The sequence below is a fragment of the Neoarius graeffei genome, chromosome 6 (genome assembly GCF_027579695.1).
Source record: "Neoarius graeffei isolate fNeoGra1 chromosome 6, fNeoGra1.pri, whole genome shotgun sequence".
NCBI lineage: Eukaryota > Metazoa > Chordata > Actinopteri > Siluriformes > Ariidae > Neoarius > Neoarius graeffei.
Window position 1 is genome coordinate 19,632,584 of NC_083574.1, and position 20,194 is coordinate 19,652,777.

General features: G+C 43.5%; 1 protein-coding gene across 1 annotated transcript in view; it reads right to left on the minus strand.

Annotated features, from left to right (window-relative positions):
* Positions 1–20,194, minus strand: part of cep126 (centrosomal protein 126) — a 59,011-nt gene that overhangs the window by 37,696 nt on the left and 1,121 nt on the right. The window contains exons 2-3 of the mRNA XM_060923403.1: positions 18,446–18,565; positions 10,072–10,226 (exon numbers count right to left, since the gene is read on the minus strand). Coding sequence (XP_060779386.1) covers positions 10,072–10,226; positions 18,446–18,565 — 275 coding nt within the window. The remainder of the gene's footprint in view (positions 1–10,071; positions 10,227–18,445; positions 18,566–20,194) is intronic.

Genomic DNA, 20,194 nt, shown 5'->3' on the forward strand with positions numbered 1-20,194 from the left:
CACGCGGACACGGGGAGAACAGGAGTAAAATGTGTTGTTGTTTTTTTTTTATTTTCAAATTCACCGATATTTCACCGATATTTCATGATATCCTTGTCAAACCCTACTTTGTTTCTTACTCTTTCATTTGACAATCGCCTTTTTCTATCTAAACACACGTTTGAGAAGTCAGGTGAGGTTTAGATAATAGTGGTCACTTTCACTGGTGTCCACCATTATCGACACTCTGTGGAATTAAATGACATTTACAACTGTTATGTATTGATCTTTGTGTAACATTGTTGAAGTAGATGAAGTACTTTAAAAAAATAAAAGTGCTGTGACTTATGATAATTTTTTTTCTGATTCATAACAGAATCAGAGTATTTGGAATCCTATCACAGTAAATAGAATTAGACCAGAATTAAATTCCTAGCATATAAAAAAATTACATGTTTAAAATATTCAGATTGTTTTATTCCATTCATAAAATATATTTTTTGCAGTTTGTTGTAAATATCTACCACATATTACAATATCAGTAGACATTTTATATTTTTAGATGTAAAAATGTAAAGTTTTGGCTCGAGGAATGACATGCTACCTTTGACCTGGATCTTCATGTGGTTATAATGTCAGTTGCCTGTTTACATTTGTTGGTAAACTATAAAACTAGAAATTAATACAAACAACAATGAATGATTAACAAAACGTGATCTACGAAAATACTTAGAAAGTGCGTAGAAAGTGGAACAAAATGATTTTCTGACACAGGTTAAACATTATCAATTAATTTGTTTAAAAACATTAGAATTACTTCCTCATTTATGTAAGCACCGACATCGATATATTTATATAAAAGATATTTTGTACCAAATATAAGTCTATGTAAAACAAATTTTAAATAAAAACTATGTTTTGTTAAAACCACATACGGATTTTTTTTTTTTAAATAAATAATGATCAGGATGTTGATAATTGTGGAACAGTGTCGATAACTGTGGACAAAGGTGTCGATCATTTTGGAACGGTGTCACGTGATCTAATACGCTAAATAATCGGGAATCAACTCATTTTTTCCAGTGGAAATTTGAGTAATTATTCATGCACAATTTACATATTGAAAGTCTTTTCTACTTTTGCAACGGCCAAAAGATCGTTAAGGTGTCGATAATTGTAGCCGCCACTCTACTTAATAATACATAAATATAATTATGAAGTACAAATTTTTCTACTCCTTATTTCTAGGGCAATGCAGTGAGAGACTTGAATGTATTATATAGCAAAGTTGCCATAAACATACAGTATATATACACACACAATACTTACAGTATACATAATAATAGGATGTTCAATCATTTAAAAAAAAGATTTTTACCATAAATCTTTGTAAACTGTGAAATATTGTATACTAATATACTCCCCAGTCTGAGGATACCTAGTTTTTGAAAATATTATTCAAAAAGGAGCAATTTCTTTGTCAGTTTGTAATAACTTATTAAAAGTTACAGTATTAATACAACTCCACTTACAAAAAAAGTTGGGACGCTGTGTAAACTGTAAATAAAAACAGAATGCTATAATTTGCAAATCCTGGAAACCCGATATTTCATTGAAAATAGTACAAAGACAGCATATCAAATGTTCAAACTGAGAAATTTTATTGATTTTTTTGAAAACTGTATGCTCATTTTGGATTTGATATCAGCAACATTTTTCAATAAAGTTGGGACAGGGGCATGTGTTAGGGTTTTGCTGGGATTCGAACCTGGTTCGTTGGTGTGATAATCCAGCAAACCCCCACTAGGCCACCAGGGGGATGACTCAAATGCAGAGGCGTGAGGCGGAAGTAGAAAAAGAATCAAAAGGTTTATTTAAACTATATACACTATATACAGGGCAAAACAAAAGACAAAAAAAAACCAAAGAGTATAATCCAAAAGAAAAGCAAAGTGCAAAAATTCAAAAGCTAAGAAGATCAAAAAACACAGTACAAAGGAAACTGGAGATAAACATAACAGCACAAAGACTCCGTGACAAGAGGACTGAACTCAGGGGTATAAATAGACAAACTAATTAAGGACACAGGTGAAGATAATTAGGCAATTAACACAAACACAAAACACAGGAACAGTGGCGGCCTCTAGAGGCCAAAATAAACACGACATGAAAAGGAAATAACAGCGGCCTCTAGAGGCCAAAACAGTCCTAGTCCTAACAGGACCCCCCCCTCTAGGAGCGTCTCCTGACGTTCCCAGGGCGATCCGGATGGGCCGAATGGAAGTCCCGACATAGTTCTTTATCAAGGACATCCCGAGCAGGAACCCAGCAGCGCTCCTCAGGACCATAGCCCTCCCAGTCCACCAGATATTGCAACCCGCCGCGGACCCGGCGGGAGTCAAGCAGGCGATTCACAGTGAACACAGTCTGCCCCTGGAAGATGCGGGGGGGTGGGGGGTTCCTATGGGCAGGGGCATACGTAGACGTCAGTACGGGCCGTAACAGGGAAACATGGAAAGTGGGGTTGATCCTCAGAGTCCGGGGCAACTGGAGCCGGTAGGAGACAGGGTTCACCCTGCGCACCACCTTGAAGGGGCCAATGTAGCGAGGAGCAAGCTTGCGGTTCTCCACCCGCAGTGGAAGGTCCTTAGTGGACAGCCAAACACGCTGCCCAGGGCGGAAAGCGTGTGCAGGTCTTCTATGGCGGTTGGCCTGAGTCTGGTTGGTTCTGGAGGTCTGTATGAGGGTCTTCCTGACCTTGCTCCAGGTCTTGCGACACCGTCTCACATATTGGTTGACCGAGGGCACCCCCGCGTCCTCCTCCTGGTCCGGGAACAGAGGTGGCTGGAACCCGAATTGGCACTGGAATGGCGACAGCTTGGTGGCCGATGACTGCAGGGTGTTGTGGGCGTACTCCGCCCATGGCAGCCAGGTGCTCCACGATGTCGGGTTATCCATAGCCAGGCCTCGCAGGGTGGTTTCCAGGTCCTGGTTGAGCCTCTCCGTCTGACCATTGGACTGTGGGTGAAACCCAGAGGAGAGGCTGGCAGTGGCTCCAATGACCTTGCAGAACCCGTGCCACACTCGGGAGGAGAACTGGGGCCCTCGGTCTGAGACGATGTCCTGTGGAAGACCAAAGACTCGGAAGACATGATTAAACAAAAGTTTCGCAGTTTCAAGAGCAGAGGGGAGTTTGCACAGTGGTATGAAGCGGCAGGCCTTGGAGAATCTGTCAACTAAGACCAAAATGACCGTGTTACCTTGTGACTCAGGGAGACCCGTGATAAAGTCGACTGCCACGTGGGACCAGGGACGCCGGGGAATGGTCAGAGGATGCAGGAGACCCTGGGGACGCTGTCGTGGGTTCTTGGTTCTGGTGCAAACCTCACAGGACAGGACAAATGACCTTACTTCCTTCTCCATGTTAGGCCACCAGAAGCGTCTTTTCAGGAAGTCCAGGGTCCTCCGAGCTCCCGGGTGGGCGGTGAGAGGGGAAGAGTGACCCCACTGGAGAACCTTGGCCCGGGCTTGATGTGGGACGTACAAGAGGCCTGGTGGCCCCGTCCCAGGACCGGGGTCCTGGCGTTGGGCTCGTCGGACAGCCTCCTCAATACCCCAGTGGACAGGGGCCACAATCCGGGACACAGGGATAATAGGCCCGACTTCATTCTCCCTGTTAGTGGCAGAGAACAGTCTGGACAGTGCGTCAGGTTTGGTGTTCTTGGAGCCGGGGCGGTATGAGAGGGTGAAGTCAAACCGACTGAAAAACAGGGCCCACCTAGCCTGTCGAGGGTTCAGTCTCTTGGCTTGCTGGAGGTACTCCAGGTTCTTGTGGTCAGTCCAAACCAGGAATGGATGTTGTGCTCCCTCCAGCCAGTGCCTCCACTCCTCAAGGGCCAGTTTGACCGCTAGCAGTTCTCGATCCCCCACATCGTACCGGGACTCAGCAGGACTCAGGCGGTGGGAGAAGTAAGCGCAGGGGTGCAGCTTTCCTTCCGAACGTTGAGAGAGCACCGCGCCGACACCACTGTCCGAGGCGTCCACCTCCACGATGAATGGTTGGGAGGTGTCCGGGAGAACCAGAATGGGTGCCGTGCAGAAGCGGTCCTTGAGGTCTTTGAACGCCTTTTCTGCCTGAGGAGACCAGCCATAAGATCCACCTGTCCCTTTGGTGAGGTCTGACATGGGTGCTGCCACAGAACTGAAGTTCCTGATGAACTTGCGGTAGAAGTTAGCGAATCCTAAGAACCGCTGAACCTCCTTAACGGACTTGGGAGTAGGCCAATCCCGGACGGCCAGGGTCTTGGCAGGGTCCATTTGGAGTTGGCCTGTCCGTACAATAAATCCCAGAAAGGAGACCTCGGGAACATGAAATTCGCATTTCTGGGCCTTGGCGAACAGATTGTTCTGTAGCAGCCTCTGGAGAACCTGGCGGACATGGTGGCGGTGCTCCTGCACGGTCTTGGAAAAGATAAGGATGTCGTCGAGGTAGACAAAAACGTATAGGTTAATTATGTCCCTTAAGACGTCGTTGATTAGGGCCTGAAAAACAGCTGGTGCGTTGGTGAGTCCGAAGGGCATCACCTGGTATTCGTAGTGCCCAGACGGGGTGTTAAAGGCAGTCTTCCACTCGTCTCCCTGTCGGATACGGATGAGGTGGTATGCGTTCCGTAGGTCCAACTTGGTGAAGATGGTGGCGCCTTGGAGCAGGTCGAAAGCTGTGGACATCAGCGGAAGGGGATATCGGTTGCGCACAGTGATCTTATTCAGGCCCCTGTAATCAATACATGGTCGGAGCCCCCCATCCTTCTTGCCGACAAAGAAGAAGCCGGCTCCAGCAGGTGAAGTGGAGGGTCGAATAAACCCAGAGACCAGGGCATCTTTGAGGTATTCCTCCATGGCCTTGCGTTCTGGCTGAGAGAGTGAAAACAGTCTGCCACGAGGAGGGGTAGTCCCAGGGAGCAAGTCGATGGCACAGTCGTAGGCCCGGTGCGGAGGAAGAACGGCGGCCCTGCTCTTGCTGAATACCTCCTTGAGATCCCAGTACTCTGTGGGAACTTGAGATAACTCGGTGAGATCAGGGGGCTCGGCAGGAGACACAGGAGAGCTAGAGAGCAGACAAGAGGCATGGCATGCAGGGCCCCATTCCACAACCTGGCTTGTTACCCAGTCTATGCGAGGGTTGTGGCGAGTAAGCCAAGGAAGGCCTAGAATAACTGGGAACTCAGGTGAAGGAATCAGGTGCAGGGATATTTCTTCTTTGTGACCTTGAGACTGGAGGAAAACTGGAGAAGTAACTTGGGTGACTCTTCCATCACCTAACGCTTGGCCATCGAGGGCAGACACAGACAGTGGGACTTCAAGAGGTGCAGTCGGAATATTGATGCTTTGGGCGAAGTGAATATCCATAAAGTTCCCAGCTGCCCCTGAGTCTATCAAAGCTTGACAAGAGTGGACAGACTCACCCCAGGAGATGGAGACCGGGATGTAGATTCCTTGGCCAGGGAGTCCGGGAGAGAGGGTAGGCCCCGTCACAACCCTCCCTCGGCTGGATGGGGCGGTCCTTTTCCCAAGAGTTCGGGACATGATGCTCGGAAGTGACCAGGCTTGCCACAGTAGATGCAGCACTTGTCCCTCCTTCTGCGCTCCCTCTCAGATGCGGAGAGGCGAGTACGACCCACTTGCATGGGTTCTGGACAGTCACTGAAGGAGGTAGACGGTCTCCAGGTAGAGGTAGGGAGGCTGGGGGGGCTCAAGGCTTGGTGGCGTTCTCTCATCCTGTTGTCCAGACGAATAGCATGTGAGATGAGGGTTTCGAGGTCACTTGGGCATCCAATAGAGGCCAGACCGTCCTTGATGGGGTCAGACAGACCATGGTGGAAGGCTGACACCAGGGCAGTCTCGTTCCATCCACTTACTGCTGCGAGTGTTCGGAACGAGATGGCGTAATCTGCGACGCTTCCTCCTTGCCGGATGGACATGAGCTTTCGGGCTGCGTCGGTACTGATGTCTGCCTGATCGAAGACCCGAAGCATCTCTTCAGAAAACAGCTGGAAATCAAAGCACTCAGGTCCCTGTCTTTGCCAGATAGCAGTAGCCCAGGCTCGCGCCTTACCAGCTAATAAGGTGATCACAAAGGCAATCTTGCGGCGATCCGTAGTGTAGGTGGTAGGCTGAAGCTCAAAGGTGAGTTGACACTGGGTAAGGAACTCTCGGCACTCACTGTGCTTGCCGTCATACCTCTGTGGTGCAGGAAGGCTGGGTTCGCGAGGTGAAGAAGGCAGCATTGCAGGAGGCACTGGAGCAGGAGTGGGAGCTGGATCAGGAGCAGGAACTGGATCAGGAGCAGGAGATGCAGGCAGAGATGTCAGCTGTGCCAGGGTTTTCCCAATTTGCTGAAGCAGTTCCTCGTGGCGAGCGAGGGCCTCACGTTGGCTGGTGAGCGTACGTCCATGAGCGTCCATGGTCGCTCCGAAGCGTGTCAAAGCTGCCATAATTCCCTGAAGGTTGGCCGGGTAGACAGTTGAAGCAGCCTCTGCTGAGTCGGTCATGACGGAGTCTTTCTGGGATTCGAACCTGGTTCGTTGGTGTGATAATCCAGCAAACCCCCACTAGGCCACCAGGGGGATGACTCAAATGCAGAGGCGTGAGGCGGAAGTAGAAAAAGAATCAAAAGGTTTATTTAAACTATATACACTATATACAGGGCAAAACAAAAGACAAAAAAAACCCAAAGAGTATAATCCAAAAGAAAAGCAAAGTGCAAAAATTCAAAAGCTAAGAAGATCAAAAAACACAGTACAAAGGAAACTGGAGATAAACATAACAGCACAAAGACTCCGTGACAAGAGGACTGAACTCAGGGGTATAAATAGACAAACTAATTAAGGACACAGGTGAAGATAATTAGGCAATTAACACAAACACAAAACACAGGAACAGTGGCGGCCTCTAGAGGCCAAAATAAACACGACATGAAAAGGAAATAACAGCGGCCTCTAGAGGCCAAAACAGTCCTAGTCCTAACAGCATGTTTACCACTGTGCTGCATCACCTCTACTTTTAACAACACTCTGTAAACGTTTGGGAACTGAGGAGACCAATTGCTGTAGTTTTGAAAGAGAAACGTTGTCCCGTTCTTGCCCGATATACAATTTCAGTTGCTCAACAGTTCGGGGTCTCCTTTATCTTATTTTAGGTTTCATAATGTAGCAAATGTTTTAAATGGGAGACAGGTCTGGACTGCAGCAGACCAGTTTAGCACCCAGACTGTCTTATTATGGAGCCATGCAGTCTTAATATGTGCAGAAAGTGGTTTGGCATTGTCTTGCTGAAAGAAGAAAGGCCTTCCCTGAAAAAGATTTTGTCTGGATGGCAGTATATTGCTCTGAAACACGTATACCTACATCATTCAGCATTAATGATGCCTTCCCAGATGTACAAGCTACCCATGTCATGTGCACTAATGCACCCTCATACCATCACAAATGCTGGCTTTTGAACTGTACACTGATAACAAGCTGGATGATCCCTCTCCTCTTTAGCCTGGAGGACGTGGTGTCCATGATTTCTAAAAAGAATTTCCACTTTTGATTCGTCAGACCTCGGGACAATTTTCCACTTCGCCTCAGTCCATCGTAAAAGAGCTCAGGCCCAGAGAAGGTGGTGGTGTTTCTGGATATTGTTTATATCTGGGTTTAACTTGTATTTGTGGATGCAGTAATGAACTGTTTTCACAGACGATGGTTTTCTGAAGTGTTCCTGAGCCCATACAGTGATTTCCACTACAGACACATGTCTGCTTTTAATACAATGTCGCCTGGGGGCCTGAAGATCACAGGCATCCAATGTCAGTTTTCAGCCTTGTCTCTTGCATACAGAGATTTCTCCAGATTCTCTGAATCTTTTAATGATATTATGGACCATAGATGATGTGATCCTCAAATTCTTTGCAGTTTTACACTGAGGAATGTTATTCTTAAATTGTTGTACTGTTTGCCCACACAGTCTTCACAGAGCGGTGAACCCCTCCCCATCTTTACTTCTGAGAGACTCCACTTCTCTGGGATGCTCTTTTTATACCCAATCATGTTACTGACCTGTTGCCAATTAACCAAATTAGGTTTTTTTTTTAGCATTACACAACTTTTTCAGTCTTTTGTTGCCCCTGTCCCAACTTTTTTGAAACGTGTTCCTGACATCAAATTCAAAATGAGCATCTCATCTCATCTCATTATCTCTAGCCGCTTTATCCTGTTCTACAGGGTCGCAGGCAAGCTGGAGCCTATCCCAGCTGACTACGGGCGAAAGGCGGGGTACACCCTGGACAAGTCGCCAGGTCATCACAGGGCTGACACATAGACACAGACAACCATTCACACTCACATTCACACCTACGGTCAATTTAGAGTCACCAGTTAACCTAACCTGCATGTCTTTGGACTGTGGGGGAAACCGGAGCACCCGGAGGAAACCCACGCGGACACGGGGAGAACATGCAAACTCCGCACAGAAAGGCCCTCGCCGGCCCCGGGGCTCGAACCCAGGACCTTCTTGCTGTGAGGCGACAGCGCTAACCACTACACCACCGTGCCGCCCCAAAATGAGCATATACTTTTCAAAAAACAATAAAATTTCTCAGTTTCAGCATTTGATATGTTGTCTTTGTACTATTTTCAATTAAATATAGGGTTTCCATGATTTGCAAATCTTCACATTCTGTTTATGTTTTACACAGCGTCCCAACTTTCTTGGAATTGGGGTTGTACAATAGATTATTTTTTTTATTTTAAACCTATTTATTTTCAGAAACACAATATATGTGTAAATATTTGTGACAAAAGTGCATTTAAATGCACTTTTATAAACTAATCACATAAATAGCAGACTCCTCTCATACCCTTCTCTTTGTCCAACAGGGAACGTGTTCCAGAACCATTCAGAGTATTTCAACCAAAAATAAATCAGCTCAGAATCTGAAAAGTTGGTTCCCAGCTGGAACCAAAATATAGCTGGTTTTTCCAGCACGAACTGTGATGACATCAGTGGGCGTGTCCTTAGTTTGGAGAGGAATCAGAGCACAGCAATGGAGAATACATTGGAAAAGGTTAAATCTTCAGAAAATATGGAATGAAAACAAATATCTGCAATAACAGAACAAAAGCAGTGGAACAAAATCACTTGGGGGCGTCGTGGCTCAGGTGGATAAGGCGCCATACCATAAATCCAGGGACCTGGGTTCGATTCCGGCCCAAGGTCATTTTCCGATCCCTCCCCGTCTCTCTCTCCCGCTCATTTCCTGTCTCTACACTGTTTTATCCAATAAAGGTGCAAAAAGCCCCAAAAAAATCTTTAAAAAAAAAAGAAGTTACCCTGGGGTCTTTTGTGACCTCGCCGACTATTACACGCCTTGCTCTTGGAGTGATCTTTGTTGGTCGACCACTCCTGGGGAGGGTAACAATGGTCTTGAATTTCCTCCATATGTACAAATCTGTCTGACTGCAGATTGGTAGAGTCCAAACTCTTTAGAGATGGTTTTGTAACCTTTTCCAGCCTGATGAGCATCAACAACGCTTTTTCTGAGGTCCTCAGAAATCTCCTTTGTTCGTGCCATGATACACTTCCACAAACATGTGTTGTGATGATCAGACTTTGATAGATCCCTGTTCTTTAAATAAAAACAGGGTGCCCACTCACACCTGATTGTCATCCCATTGATTGAAAACACCTGACTCTCATTTCACCTTCAAATTAACTGCTAATCCTAGAGGTTCACATACTTTTGCCACTCACAAATATGTAATATTGGATCATTTTCCTCAATAAATAAATGACCAAGTATAATATTTTTGTCTCATTTGTTTAACTGGGTTCTCTTTATCTAATTTAGGACTTGTGTGAAAATCTGATGATGTTTTACGTCATATTTATGCAGAAGTATAGAAAATTCTCAAGGGTTCACAAACTTTCAAGCATCACTGTACGTAATTTTTTTCCATGGAATAGTACATGCTTGAATAGAATTGCTCACATCCATTCCCTTAATAAACTAGAATGGGTAACATATCAGAAACAAATTTGGACAGAGGAGACAGTGAGGCTGACCTGGTCTTCTCTGAGATGGAGGGAGGTGAGCTCTCTGAAAACGCTCTGTAGCTTCCTGTAGTCTCTGCTTACGCTGCTGGAGGATGTTCTCCCTCAGCCTCTGCTCCTTAATGTCCTGCTGTCTTCTCTTGTCCTCCAGCACCCTGAGAGGTGGGGATGTGGAAGGGACAGACATTTAAATAGCTACTGAAAGAGCGGAAACTTATTTCCACTGACAGCAAGATTGTTTCATCCTACTACTCAAGCTATCTCGATGTAGCCAAGTGAAACTAGAAAATCTGCACCAATTATTTTAACGGGATGTTACACCATGGCATGGTTGAATTCTTGAATCTGATTGGTTAGAAGGCGTGCATTCTTTGCGCATAACAGCACAACATTTCTGGCTGAAACATGATAGCTTTATATTAATGCACTCGTTCTACTATGTTGTTGTGTCTATAACAACACCTCATACACAGAGACTTATGCAGCAAATGCGCCACATTGAGACAACTTTTTATTGTGGACAGGGGTTAAATTGGGATTGGTTATGTGGGGGGGCTCTGCCTCATCCCTGCCCCCGCCGCCCTACCCCAATATACTTTTTGGAAAATAACCCTCTAATTTGATAACCATATCATATTGCACAGAGATATACACCTTATCTGTGTGTTATAGGCCTATGTGTGTCTTGTAGTGCCCCCCTACACATTATGGCAGTTTGAATGTAGATTGGTTGGCCAATGTAACAGATTGTACAGGTTGTTGTACATTGGTTTGAAGGAAATGATTAGTGGGGGGTCTGGGGGTCCTCCCCCAGAAGTTTTTTATTATCATACATGTTATTTGCTGAATTCTGGTGCATTTTAATAAGTTGTTAGCTGACTTTACAAAGGTAGGTTGAGCAATATCATGTTAAATCTTGTCACATGCCTACAGGTGAAAAATGTGAAGGAGAAATGTTCAGTGAGAAAATTTGAAGGCTTGCACAATCTTAAACCAAAACAGTTGATTTATTTTGGAGGATAAATGTTAAATATGCCAAAACACTGTCAGTCAAATTGTCAATCAAATATATTCATGCAGTGAATGCAACCAAATACAAACAACACTATAACGTTGGAAGCATTTATTATTATTGTTATTATTATGTATTCAATTATTTATTTGGCATGTGGTGCTTTTTGTATTGTCTAGAACATACATAAGATGAGCATATTATAGCAGCAAAATAGAAGCACAATCATTTGAATGCAGCATTGCATTCAAATGATTGTGCTTCTATTTTGCTGCTATAATATGCTCATCTTATGTATGTTCTAGACAATACAAAAAGCACCACATGCCAAATAAATAATTGAATACATAATAATAACAATAATAATTACACTAATAATATTAACAATAAATAATAATAAATTAACATTAAATTAAATATTAACAATAAATAATAAAACACTAACAATATTAACAATACAGTGAACGTATGCAGGTAAAAGGGGAGACGGTGTACGGAGAAAATTATAAACAAGTCACAACGCTGAAACACAAGCCCAAAAACCCGCAAACCACGACTTCTGATTTTTTTTTAAAGCGAGCTCACAAAAAAAGAAACCCCAAAGTCGCTTATAAAAAGCGGAATTGGCAACCCACGCAGTGTTCCAGAAACCAGAATCTCTGATCGCAAGTTCTGTTCTAAATAGCTTTGACAGGTCGTCTTGTTATCAGGAAAACTATGATCTATCTCATAAAAGTCATGGGTTTATTGATTAATAAAACGATATTTAATTATTCAGAACTGAAAATCGTGAAAAGGGTTTGTTGCTTTTGATGTGTGCGTGATCATATGCCATCCGCTCTGAGCTTATGTGCCGGGGCTCAGCCCCGGACAGCCCCGGCCCAATTTAACCCCTGATTGTGGATATATCAAATGATAACGGGAACTAACTTGTCTCTTGGACGTTCCACAACATTACATATAATAATAAACTGTTAAAATGTGTGACATGTCATTCATTAATACATTAAACATTGTAATCGTTGGCAAATTGCTGTGGTATAAATGGAATTACAGACTTCAGACCACGCAGCTACATAAAATAATGCATTTCACATCATGGGCTAATAGGTAGAGAAGCAACTTTAGGACCCAAAGGTTGCCAGTTCAATTCCCTTGACCAGCAGGAATGGTTGAAATGTCCTTGACCAAGGCACCTAACCCACCCAACTGCTCCCCAGGCTACTCTGTGTACATTGTACATCTCTCTAGATAAGAGCATCTGCTAAATGCCATTTATGTAATGTAATGCCACATCTCACCCCCCCCCCACCCTGGAGTGCATAGTTTTTGTAGAACTGCATGGTCTGGAGTTTGTTATTCCTTATTTATTACACAGCTTTGTTGAATACTCAACTCTGATTAGTCAATTACAGCATTCTACAGTCTGTTACTGCTAATTAATAGCAGACTGCTGCTTTAAATAACAGACGATTGCTTTAACAGTTCTGATCATAAACTCTGAAGGACCATGTCCAAGCATATCAATCTGCAGAAAGAAATCTGGTAAATGTTGTTGCTTCAAGAATCAAATTAAGAACCTCAGCTTATTCAGGATACCCTGTGGCAAAAAAAATTCTACAATAGATTGAGTTCATTTTTTGTCACAAAATTCAACACAAAATAGCCCATAATGATAAAGTGAAAACAGGTTTTTAGAAAATATGCAATTTTATTTTATTGACAAAATAGGTTATTTAGGGGTTACATATCTGTACACACCTTTTGCCTAATACTTGGTTGATGCACCTTTGGCAGCAATTACAGCTTCAAGGTGTCTTGCGAAAGAAGCTATGAGCTTGGCACACTTGTTTCTGGACATTTTTGCCCATTCCTCTTGGCATATCCTTGCAAGCTCCATCAGGTTGGATGGGGAGCATCGGTACACAGCCATTTTCAGCTCCTTCCACAGATGTTCAATTGGATTCAGGTCTGGGCTCTGGCTGGGCCACTCAAGGACATTCACAGACTTTCTCTGAAGCCACTCCTTTGTTCTCTTAGCTGTGTGCTTCAGGTCGTTGTCATGTTGGAAGGTAAACCTTCGCCCCAGTTTGAGGTCCAGAGCGCTCTGGAGCAGGTTTTCTTCAAGGATCTCGGTGTACTTAGCTGCATTCATCTTTCCCTCTATCAGGACTAGTTGCCCTGTTCCTGAAAAACATACCCACATCATGATGCTGCCACCACCATGCTTCACTGTAGGGATGGCATTAGCCAGGTGATGAGCAGTGCCTGGTTTCCTCCAGATCTGACGCTTGGTATTCAGGCCAAAAAGTTCAATTTTGGTTTCATCAGACCAGAGAATTTTGTTTCTCATGGTTTGAGAGTCTTCTAGGTGCCTTTTGGCAAACTCCAAGTTGGGCTGTCATGTGCCTTTTACGAAGGAGTGGCCTCCATCTGGCCACTCTACCATAAAGGCCTGATTTGTGGAGTGCTGCCTGGATGGTTGATCTTCTGAAAGGTTCTCCCATCTCCACAAGGATACGCTGGAGCTCTGTCAGAGTGACCCCCGGGTTCCTGCTCACCTTCCTAGCCAAGGCTCGTCTTCCCCGATTGCTCAGTTTGGTCAGGCGGCCAGGTCTAGGAAGATGGTTCCAAATTTCTTCCATTTACAAATGATGGTGACCACTGTGCTCTTTGGGACCTGTAAAGCTGCAGCAATTTTTCTGTACCCTTCTCCAGATCTATGCCTTGACTCAATCCTGTTTCTGAGGTCTGCAGATAATTCCTTTGACCCCATGGCTTGGAGTTTGCTCTGACATGCACTGTCAACTGTGGGACCTTATATAGGCAGGTCTTGGCAATCCCCAATCAGGTCCAATCAATTGAATTTACCACAGGTGGACTCCAATTAAGTTGTAGAAACATCTCAAGCAGTATCAGTGGAAACAAAATCACCTCAGCTCACTTTTGCGTGTCATATCAAAGGATGTGCACACTTGTGTATACATGATATTTTACATTTTGATTTTAATAAATTAGCACAAATGTCTAGAAACCTGCTTTCACTTTGTCATGATAGGCTATTTTGTGTAGAATTATGTGACAAAATATGAACTCAATCTATTGTAGAATAAGTCTGTAACGTAAGAAAACATGGAGGTGAAAGGGGTGTGCAGACTTTCCAGCTTGACTAAGTTATAACAGGACCTAACTTCTTTCAGACATTCCACAACATTAAATGTAACTATGAATGGAATTTTAAAAATGGTGGCGTTCTTTAATTATTACGCAATTGCAATCATGGACAAACTGCTGCTGGAAAAATGCAAAATAATCAACTTAAAAGGTTGGTAACTGTGACTCCGGCACAGATTGCAGATTGCACCACCTTGTTGTTGATTATTTTCACTCACACACACACACACACACACACACACACACACACACACACACACGCAATCTCATCCTTAAGTGATTGTTGTCTCGACCTAGTCCAATTACTGATATCTAATCTAATTGACTTTACTGTTACTGATTACAGGATCGATTTTAGAAGAGTCAAAAACTAAAGTGTTGAATAACGGTGTCTGTGACATGAACGTGTGTTTCTCTTACAGGCCCAGACCCCAGATCAGTAACCTAAGCTGATATGAAAGAAACTGAGACTTAGCTGCAGGTCAGCAACAACAGAACAGACTACTGTCTGATAATACTTCCATAAGAGCTTCCACTGCTCTGTTTATTTTGTTAACCAATGCAATGCCTTATTTTCAGTTCACAACCATCTGTAATTAATTCAATTATAAATACAGTGGTGCTTGAAAGTTTGTGAACCCTTTAGAATTTTCTCTATTTCTGCATAAATATGACCTGTGAAAATCATCAGATTTTCACACAAGTCCTAAAAGTAGATAAAGAGAACCTAGTTAAACAAATGAGACAAAAATATTATACTTGGTCATTTATTTACTGAGGAAAATGATCCAATATTACATATTTCTGGGGTGGCATGGTGGTGTAGTGGTTAGCGCTGTCGCCTCACAGCAAGAAGGTCTGGGTTCGAGCCCTGTGGCCGGCGAGGGACTTTCTGTCCGGAGTTTGCATGTTCTCCCCGTGTCCGTGTGGGTTTCCTCCGGGTGCTCCGGTTTCCCCCACAGTCCAAAGACATGCAGGTTAGGTTAACTGGTGACTCTAAATTGACCGTAGGTGTGAATGTGAGCGTGAATGGTTGTCTGTGTCTATGTGTCAGCCCTGTGATGACCTGGCGACTTGTCCAGGGTGTACCCCGCCTTTCGCCCGTAGTCAGCTGGGATAGGCTCCAGCTTGCCTGCGACCCTGTAGAACAGGATAAGGTGGCTAGAGATAATGAGATTACATATTTCTGAGTGGCAAAAATATGTGAACCTTTGCTTTCAGTATCTGACGTGACCCCCTTGTGCAGCAGCAACTAAACGTCTGCGGTAACTGTTGATCAGTCCTGCACACCGGCTTGGAGGAATTTTAGCCCATTCCTCCGTACAGAACAGCTTCAACTCTGGGATATTGGTGGGTTTCCTCACATGAACTGCTTGCTTCAGGTCTTTCCACAACATTTTGATTGGATTAAAGTGCATATCACGGGCAAATTCAGGAACAAGATCAATGAAATTCTCCTATTTTATATTAAACTTTGGTCAAATATCTGTCACATTTTGCATTTTGTGCAATTTTTTTACCTTGCGCGATACCAGAAAAATTCAGTTGAAATCAAGCCATTTGAGGTGAAGTCATCTGCCTCTGAAAAAACTTGGCATTTGGATTTCCCGGCAAATATTGATTTTCGTGACGTCGCGTGTGGAACGCCTCCTTCTGAATCCTACGTCAGCACTGGTTTGTTTATGAGAAAATGACCTGGTGGTTTTCTGTAAATTTCTTCGGCATTATCACGTAATCATTAAAATGGTTAACAGATGTATCGTAGGAGGGTGTAGCAACACCAATCTTGATGGGATTAGTACTCATCGTTTTCCAAAAGACCGGACACTGAGAAAGAAATGGGAGCGCTTCGTGCGAGGCACCCGGAAAAATTGGCTACATGCTACAGACTACAGCATTATTTGCGGTGCTCACTTCACAAGGCCCAATGACTTTGAGAACTATTTGCAGTGGGAAATGGGCTTTGCGAGGCAACTTGATCTGAAAAAAGACGGAGTTCCATCTGTCAGAATGCCCAAAGCAACACCGTCTTCATCTGTGTCAGCGTCACCAAAGAAGCCAGCTGTGTTCGTCTCCCCTGACAGAAGGTGAAGTGCCGCATCCACTGAGGCCCTTGAAGCCGAGGACCAAGCAGAGCTGAGAAAAAGACCAAGAAAATCGACAATTCACAAGGTGACTGTTGCCAGGATAAGAAATAATTCTGACATCTCATTATATTCTTCATCCAAAGGTGAGGTAACATTGCGCTCAGGTGACAATTCCATATTTCAATGCAAAATCACTAGCTGCTAAACTTGGTCTACACAGGCTGTGCATTGAAACCATGCAAGCTCTCTCAGCCTGCTGGCGGTTCCACAGGTGACGTCACGAATCTGGCTCCAGACTCCCTTGGGATTTTTCAAGATGTGTTTTGTTATTTTATTTTTTTCTGCTGTAGACAGGTGGCCTTGTGCAAAATTACCCTTCTGGATGAGTGTGTAAAGGGACATACTTTCATATAAAAAAAAAAATTGGTCCAGGATATGCACTTTAAGGTCAGGACTTTGGCCTGGCCATTCCAGAACATTAACTTTATTCTTCTTTAACCATTCTTTGGTAGAACGACGTGTTTGCTTAGGGTCGTTGTCTTGCTGCATGAACCACCTTCTCTTGAGATTCAGTTCATGGACAGATGTCCTGACATTTTCCTTTAGAATTTGCTGGTATAATTCAGAATTCATTGTTCCATCAATGATGACAGGCCGTCCTGGCCCAGATGCAGCAAAACAGGCCCAAACCATGATACTACCTCCACCATGTTTCACAGATCGGATAAGGTTCTTATGCTGGAATGCAGTTTTCCTTTCTCCAAACATAACGCTTCTCATCTAAATCAAAAAGTTCTATTTTGGTCTCATCCGTCCACAAAACATTTTTCCAATAGCCTTCTAGCTTGTCCACATGATCTTTAGCAAACTGCAGACGAGCAGCAATGTTCTTTTTGGAGAGCAGTGGCTTTCTCCCTGCAATCCTGCCATGCACACCATTGTTGTTCAGTGTTCTCCTGATGGTGGACTCATGAACATTAACATTAGCCAATGTGAGAAAGGCCTTCAGTTGCTTAGAAGTTACTCTGAGGTCCTTTGTGACCTCGCCAACTATTACATGCCTTGCTCTTGGAGTGATCTTTGTTGGTCGACCACTCCTGGGAAGGGTAAAAATGGTCTTGAATTTCCTCCATTTGAACACAATCTGTCTGACTGTGGATTGGTGGAGTCCAAACTCTTTAGAGATGGTTTTGTAACCTTTTCCAGCCTGATGAGCATCAACAACGTTTTTTCGGAGGTCATCAGAAATCTCCTTTGTTCGTGCCATGATACACTTCCACAAACATGTGTTGTGATGATCAGACTTTGATAGATCCCTGTTCTTTAAATAAAAACAGGGTGCCCACTCACACCTGATTCTCATCCCATTGATTGAAAACCCCTGACTCTAATTTCACCTTCAAATTAACTGCTAATCCTAGAGGTTCACATACTTTTGCCACTCACAGATATGTAATATTGGATCATTTTCCACAATAAATAAATGAGCAACTATAATATTTTTGTCTCATTTGTTTAACTGGTTTCTCTTTATCTACTTTTAGGACTTGTGTGAAAATCTGATGATGTTTCAGGTCATATTTGTGCAGAAATCTAGAAAATTCTAAAGGGTTCGCAAACTTTCAAGCACCACTGTATATAAATCTGGGAATGTGGTTGTTTTGAATAATAATTATTCCATATATAATAATAGTAACATGCTAATAATAGATATAGTGTTTTTTTTTTAAAACCAAGCAATGCTTTACAAAGATTTTTATAAAAACAAGTAATGGCAAAAAAAAAAAAATTACGGGACAGATATTACACAACACAAAATGTTGCCAGGCAACAAGACGAGGAGTGTGTTTGTCTCAGATAGGTAAGCATACAATGTGTTTTGACAGGATGGGAATTTTTTAAGTAAAAAAAAATTAAGTATGCCTGTAAATAAACAGTACTTTTGCTTAAATAAGAAATAAGACTCTCTTGAATAAGATTTTTCTTACGTTATTCTATCAAAGTTGCTCTTTAATTGAAAAGGTGAATGGGCTGTAAAGCAGGCAAAACAATAAGCTATTATGAGCTGCAGTAAACCACTTGAGTGAAACAAAAATCTCACTTTCTACGCCGGTTTGTTTCCAGGGAGTATTGACGGGCTCGAGCTCGACAAGCCTTTTGTTCCTGGACCAGACACTGCTTGTCATCATCAGCCTCTCCATCCACACCTGCTCTAATCTTTCTGATGGACTGAGGAGTTAAAGGAGCATACAGTCAACTGTTTTGAATACATACACACACAGCCTAAAAATGATTCACGTTCCTGGGTTTTGAGCATGAAGATAATTTGAAGCAGACAAAGTATTTACAAAACAGTCAGTGAAAAGATTAAAGAAATTATTGACGTATTAAAAAATGAGCATGTCACATTTGCGTTGTTTCAATTTCTTTGCATTTGTAAAAAATGTCAATGTTGTTGATTATGGTTATTTTATTTATGTGGCATTATATACTGGATCTAACACAGCCCTATGCTGTAATACTAATGGATGCACTTTCTTTTGTCACATTTGCCAAATTCCCAGGCTGATTTATGTTCCCAGTCCACCCGTACATAAATGACTACACCCATTTCTATAACAACTCCATACAGTCATATGTGGTACAGATTTTTCAAAAAGTAATCAAGGGAAGTGTGCTTATTAAGTAAGAAATATGGATGTATGCTATATCATTTAATTACTGGAAGGGATCAATTTCATAGCATTCCATCCATCCATCCATCCTTTATCCATATCGCTTATCTGTTAGGATCACTAGGGAAGCTGAAGTCAATCCCAGCTGACTTCGGGAGAGAGGTGGGGTACACCCTGGGCAGGTCACCAATCTATCTCAGGGCTAACACAGAGACATCATGTACACACACACACACACACACACACACACACCGACTAGTGGCCTAGTGGCAGTGTGTCCGCCTCTCGATCGGGAGATCGTGAGTTCTATTCACGGTCGGGTCATACCAAAGACCATCATAAAAATGGTACCTACCGCCATCTGGCAAGGCACGCTGCAATACAGATGTGCATGGGGAGTTAAACTCTCGTGGTTACCAGAGGACTAGCCCCCCACTGTAACCCTAGCTATGTAATAGGCGAGAGGCCGAGGGCTATGGAAACGGAGATCGGCGCCGCCCGATGCGCCACATACAGGTTGGGCCTGGTTAGTACTTGAGTGGGAGACTGCCTAGGAATACCAGGTACTGTAAGGCGTGGGAAGGACTTTGACACACACACACACATTAACAACTAAATCCAATTTTAATGTAACCAATCCATCTCCTGGCATGTTTTTGGGATGTAGGATGAAACCAGAGATCCCAGACAAGATTTGAAGTAACCTGAACTCAGGTTTGAACCTTGAACTGTACTAATTTAATGTAATGCTTCCGAATTGTTCAGTAATCACCAGAAAATGAATTCAGCAAACAAACAAACAAACAAAGAGGAAAAACGGCTCCTCTATGGAGGACTTTCATGTGACGTCATTGTAACTGTGGATTTGTTTTGCTATACAGCAACCCATCTAACTTGAAGTAGTTGGAACAGTTTTGCCTTGAGGAATGGGCGAACATCCCAGTGGCTAGATCTCATCTCATTCTCATCGCATTATCTCTAGCCGCTTTATCCTTCTACAGGGTCGCAGGCAAGCTGGAGCCTATCCCAGCTGACTACGGGCGAAAGGCGGGGTACACCCTGGACAAGTCGCCAGGTCATCACAGGGCTGACACATAGACACAGACAACCATTCACACTCACATTCACACCTACGGTCAATTTAGAGTCACCAGTTAACCTAACCTGCATGTCTT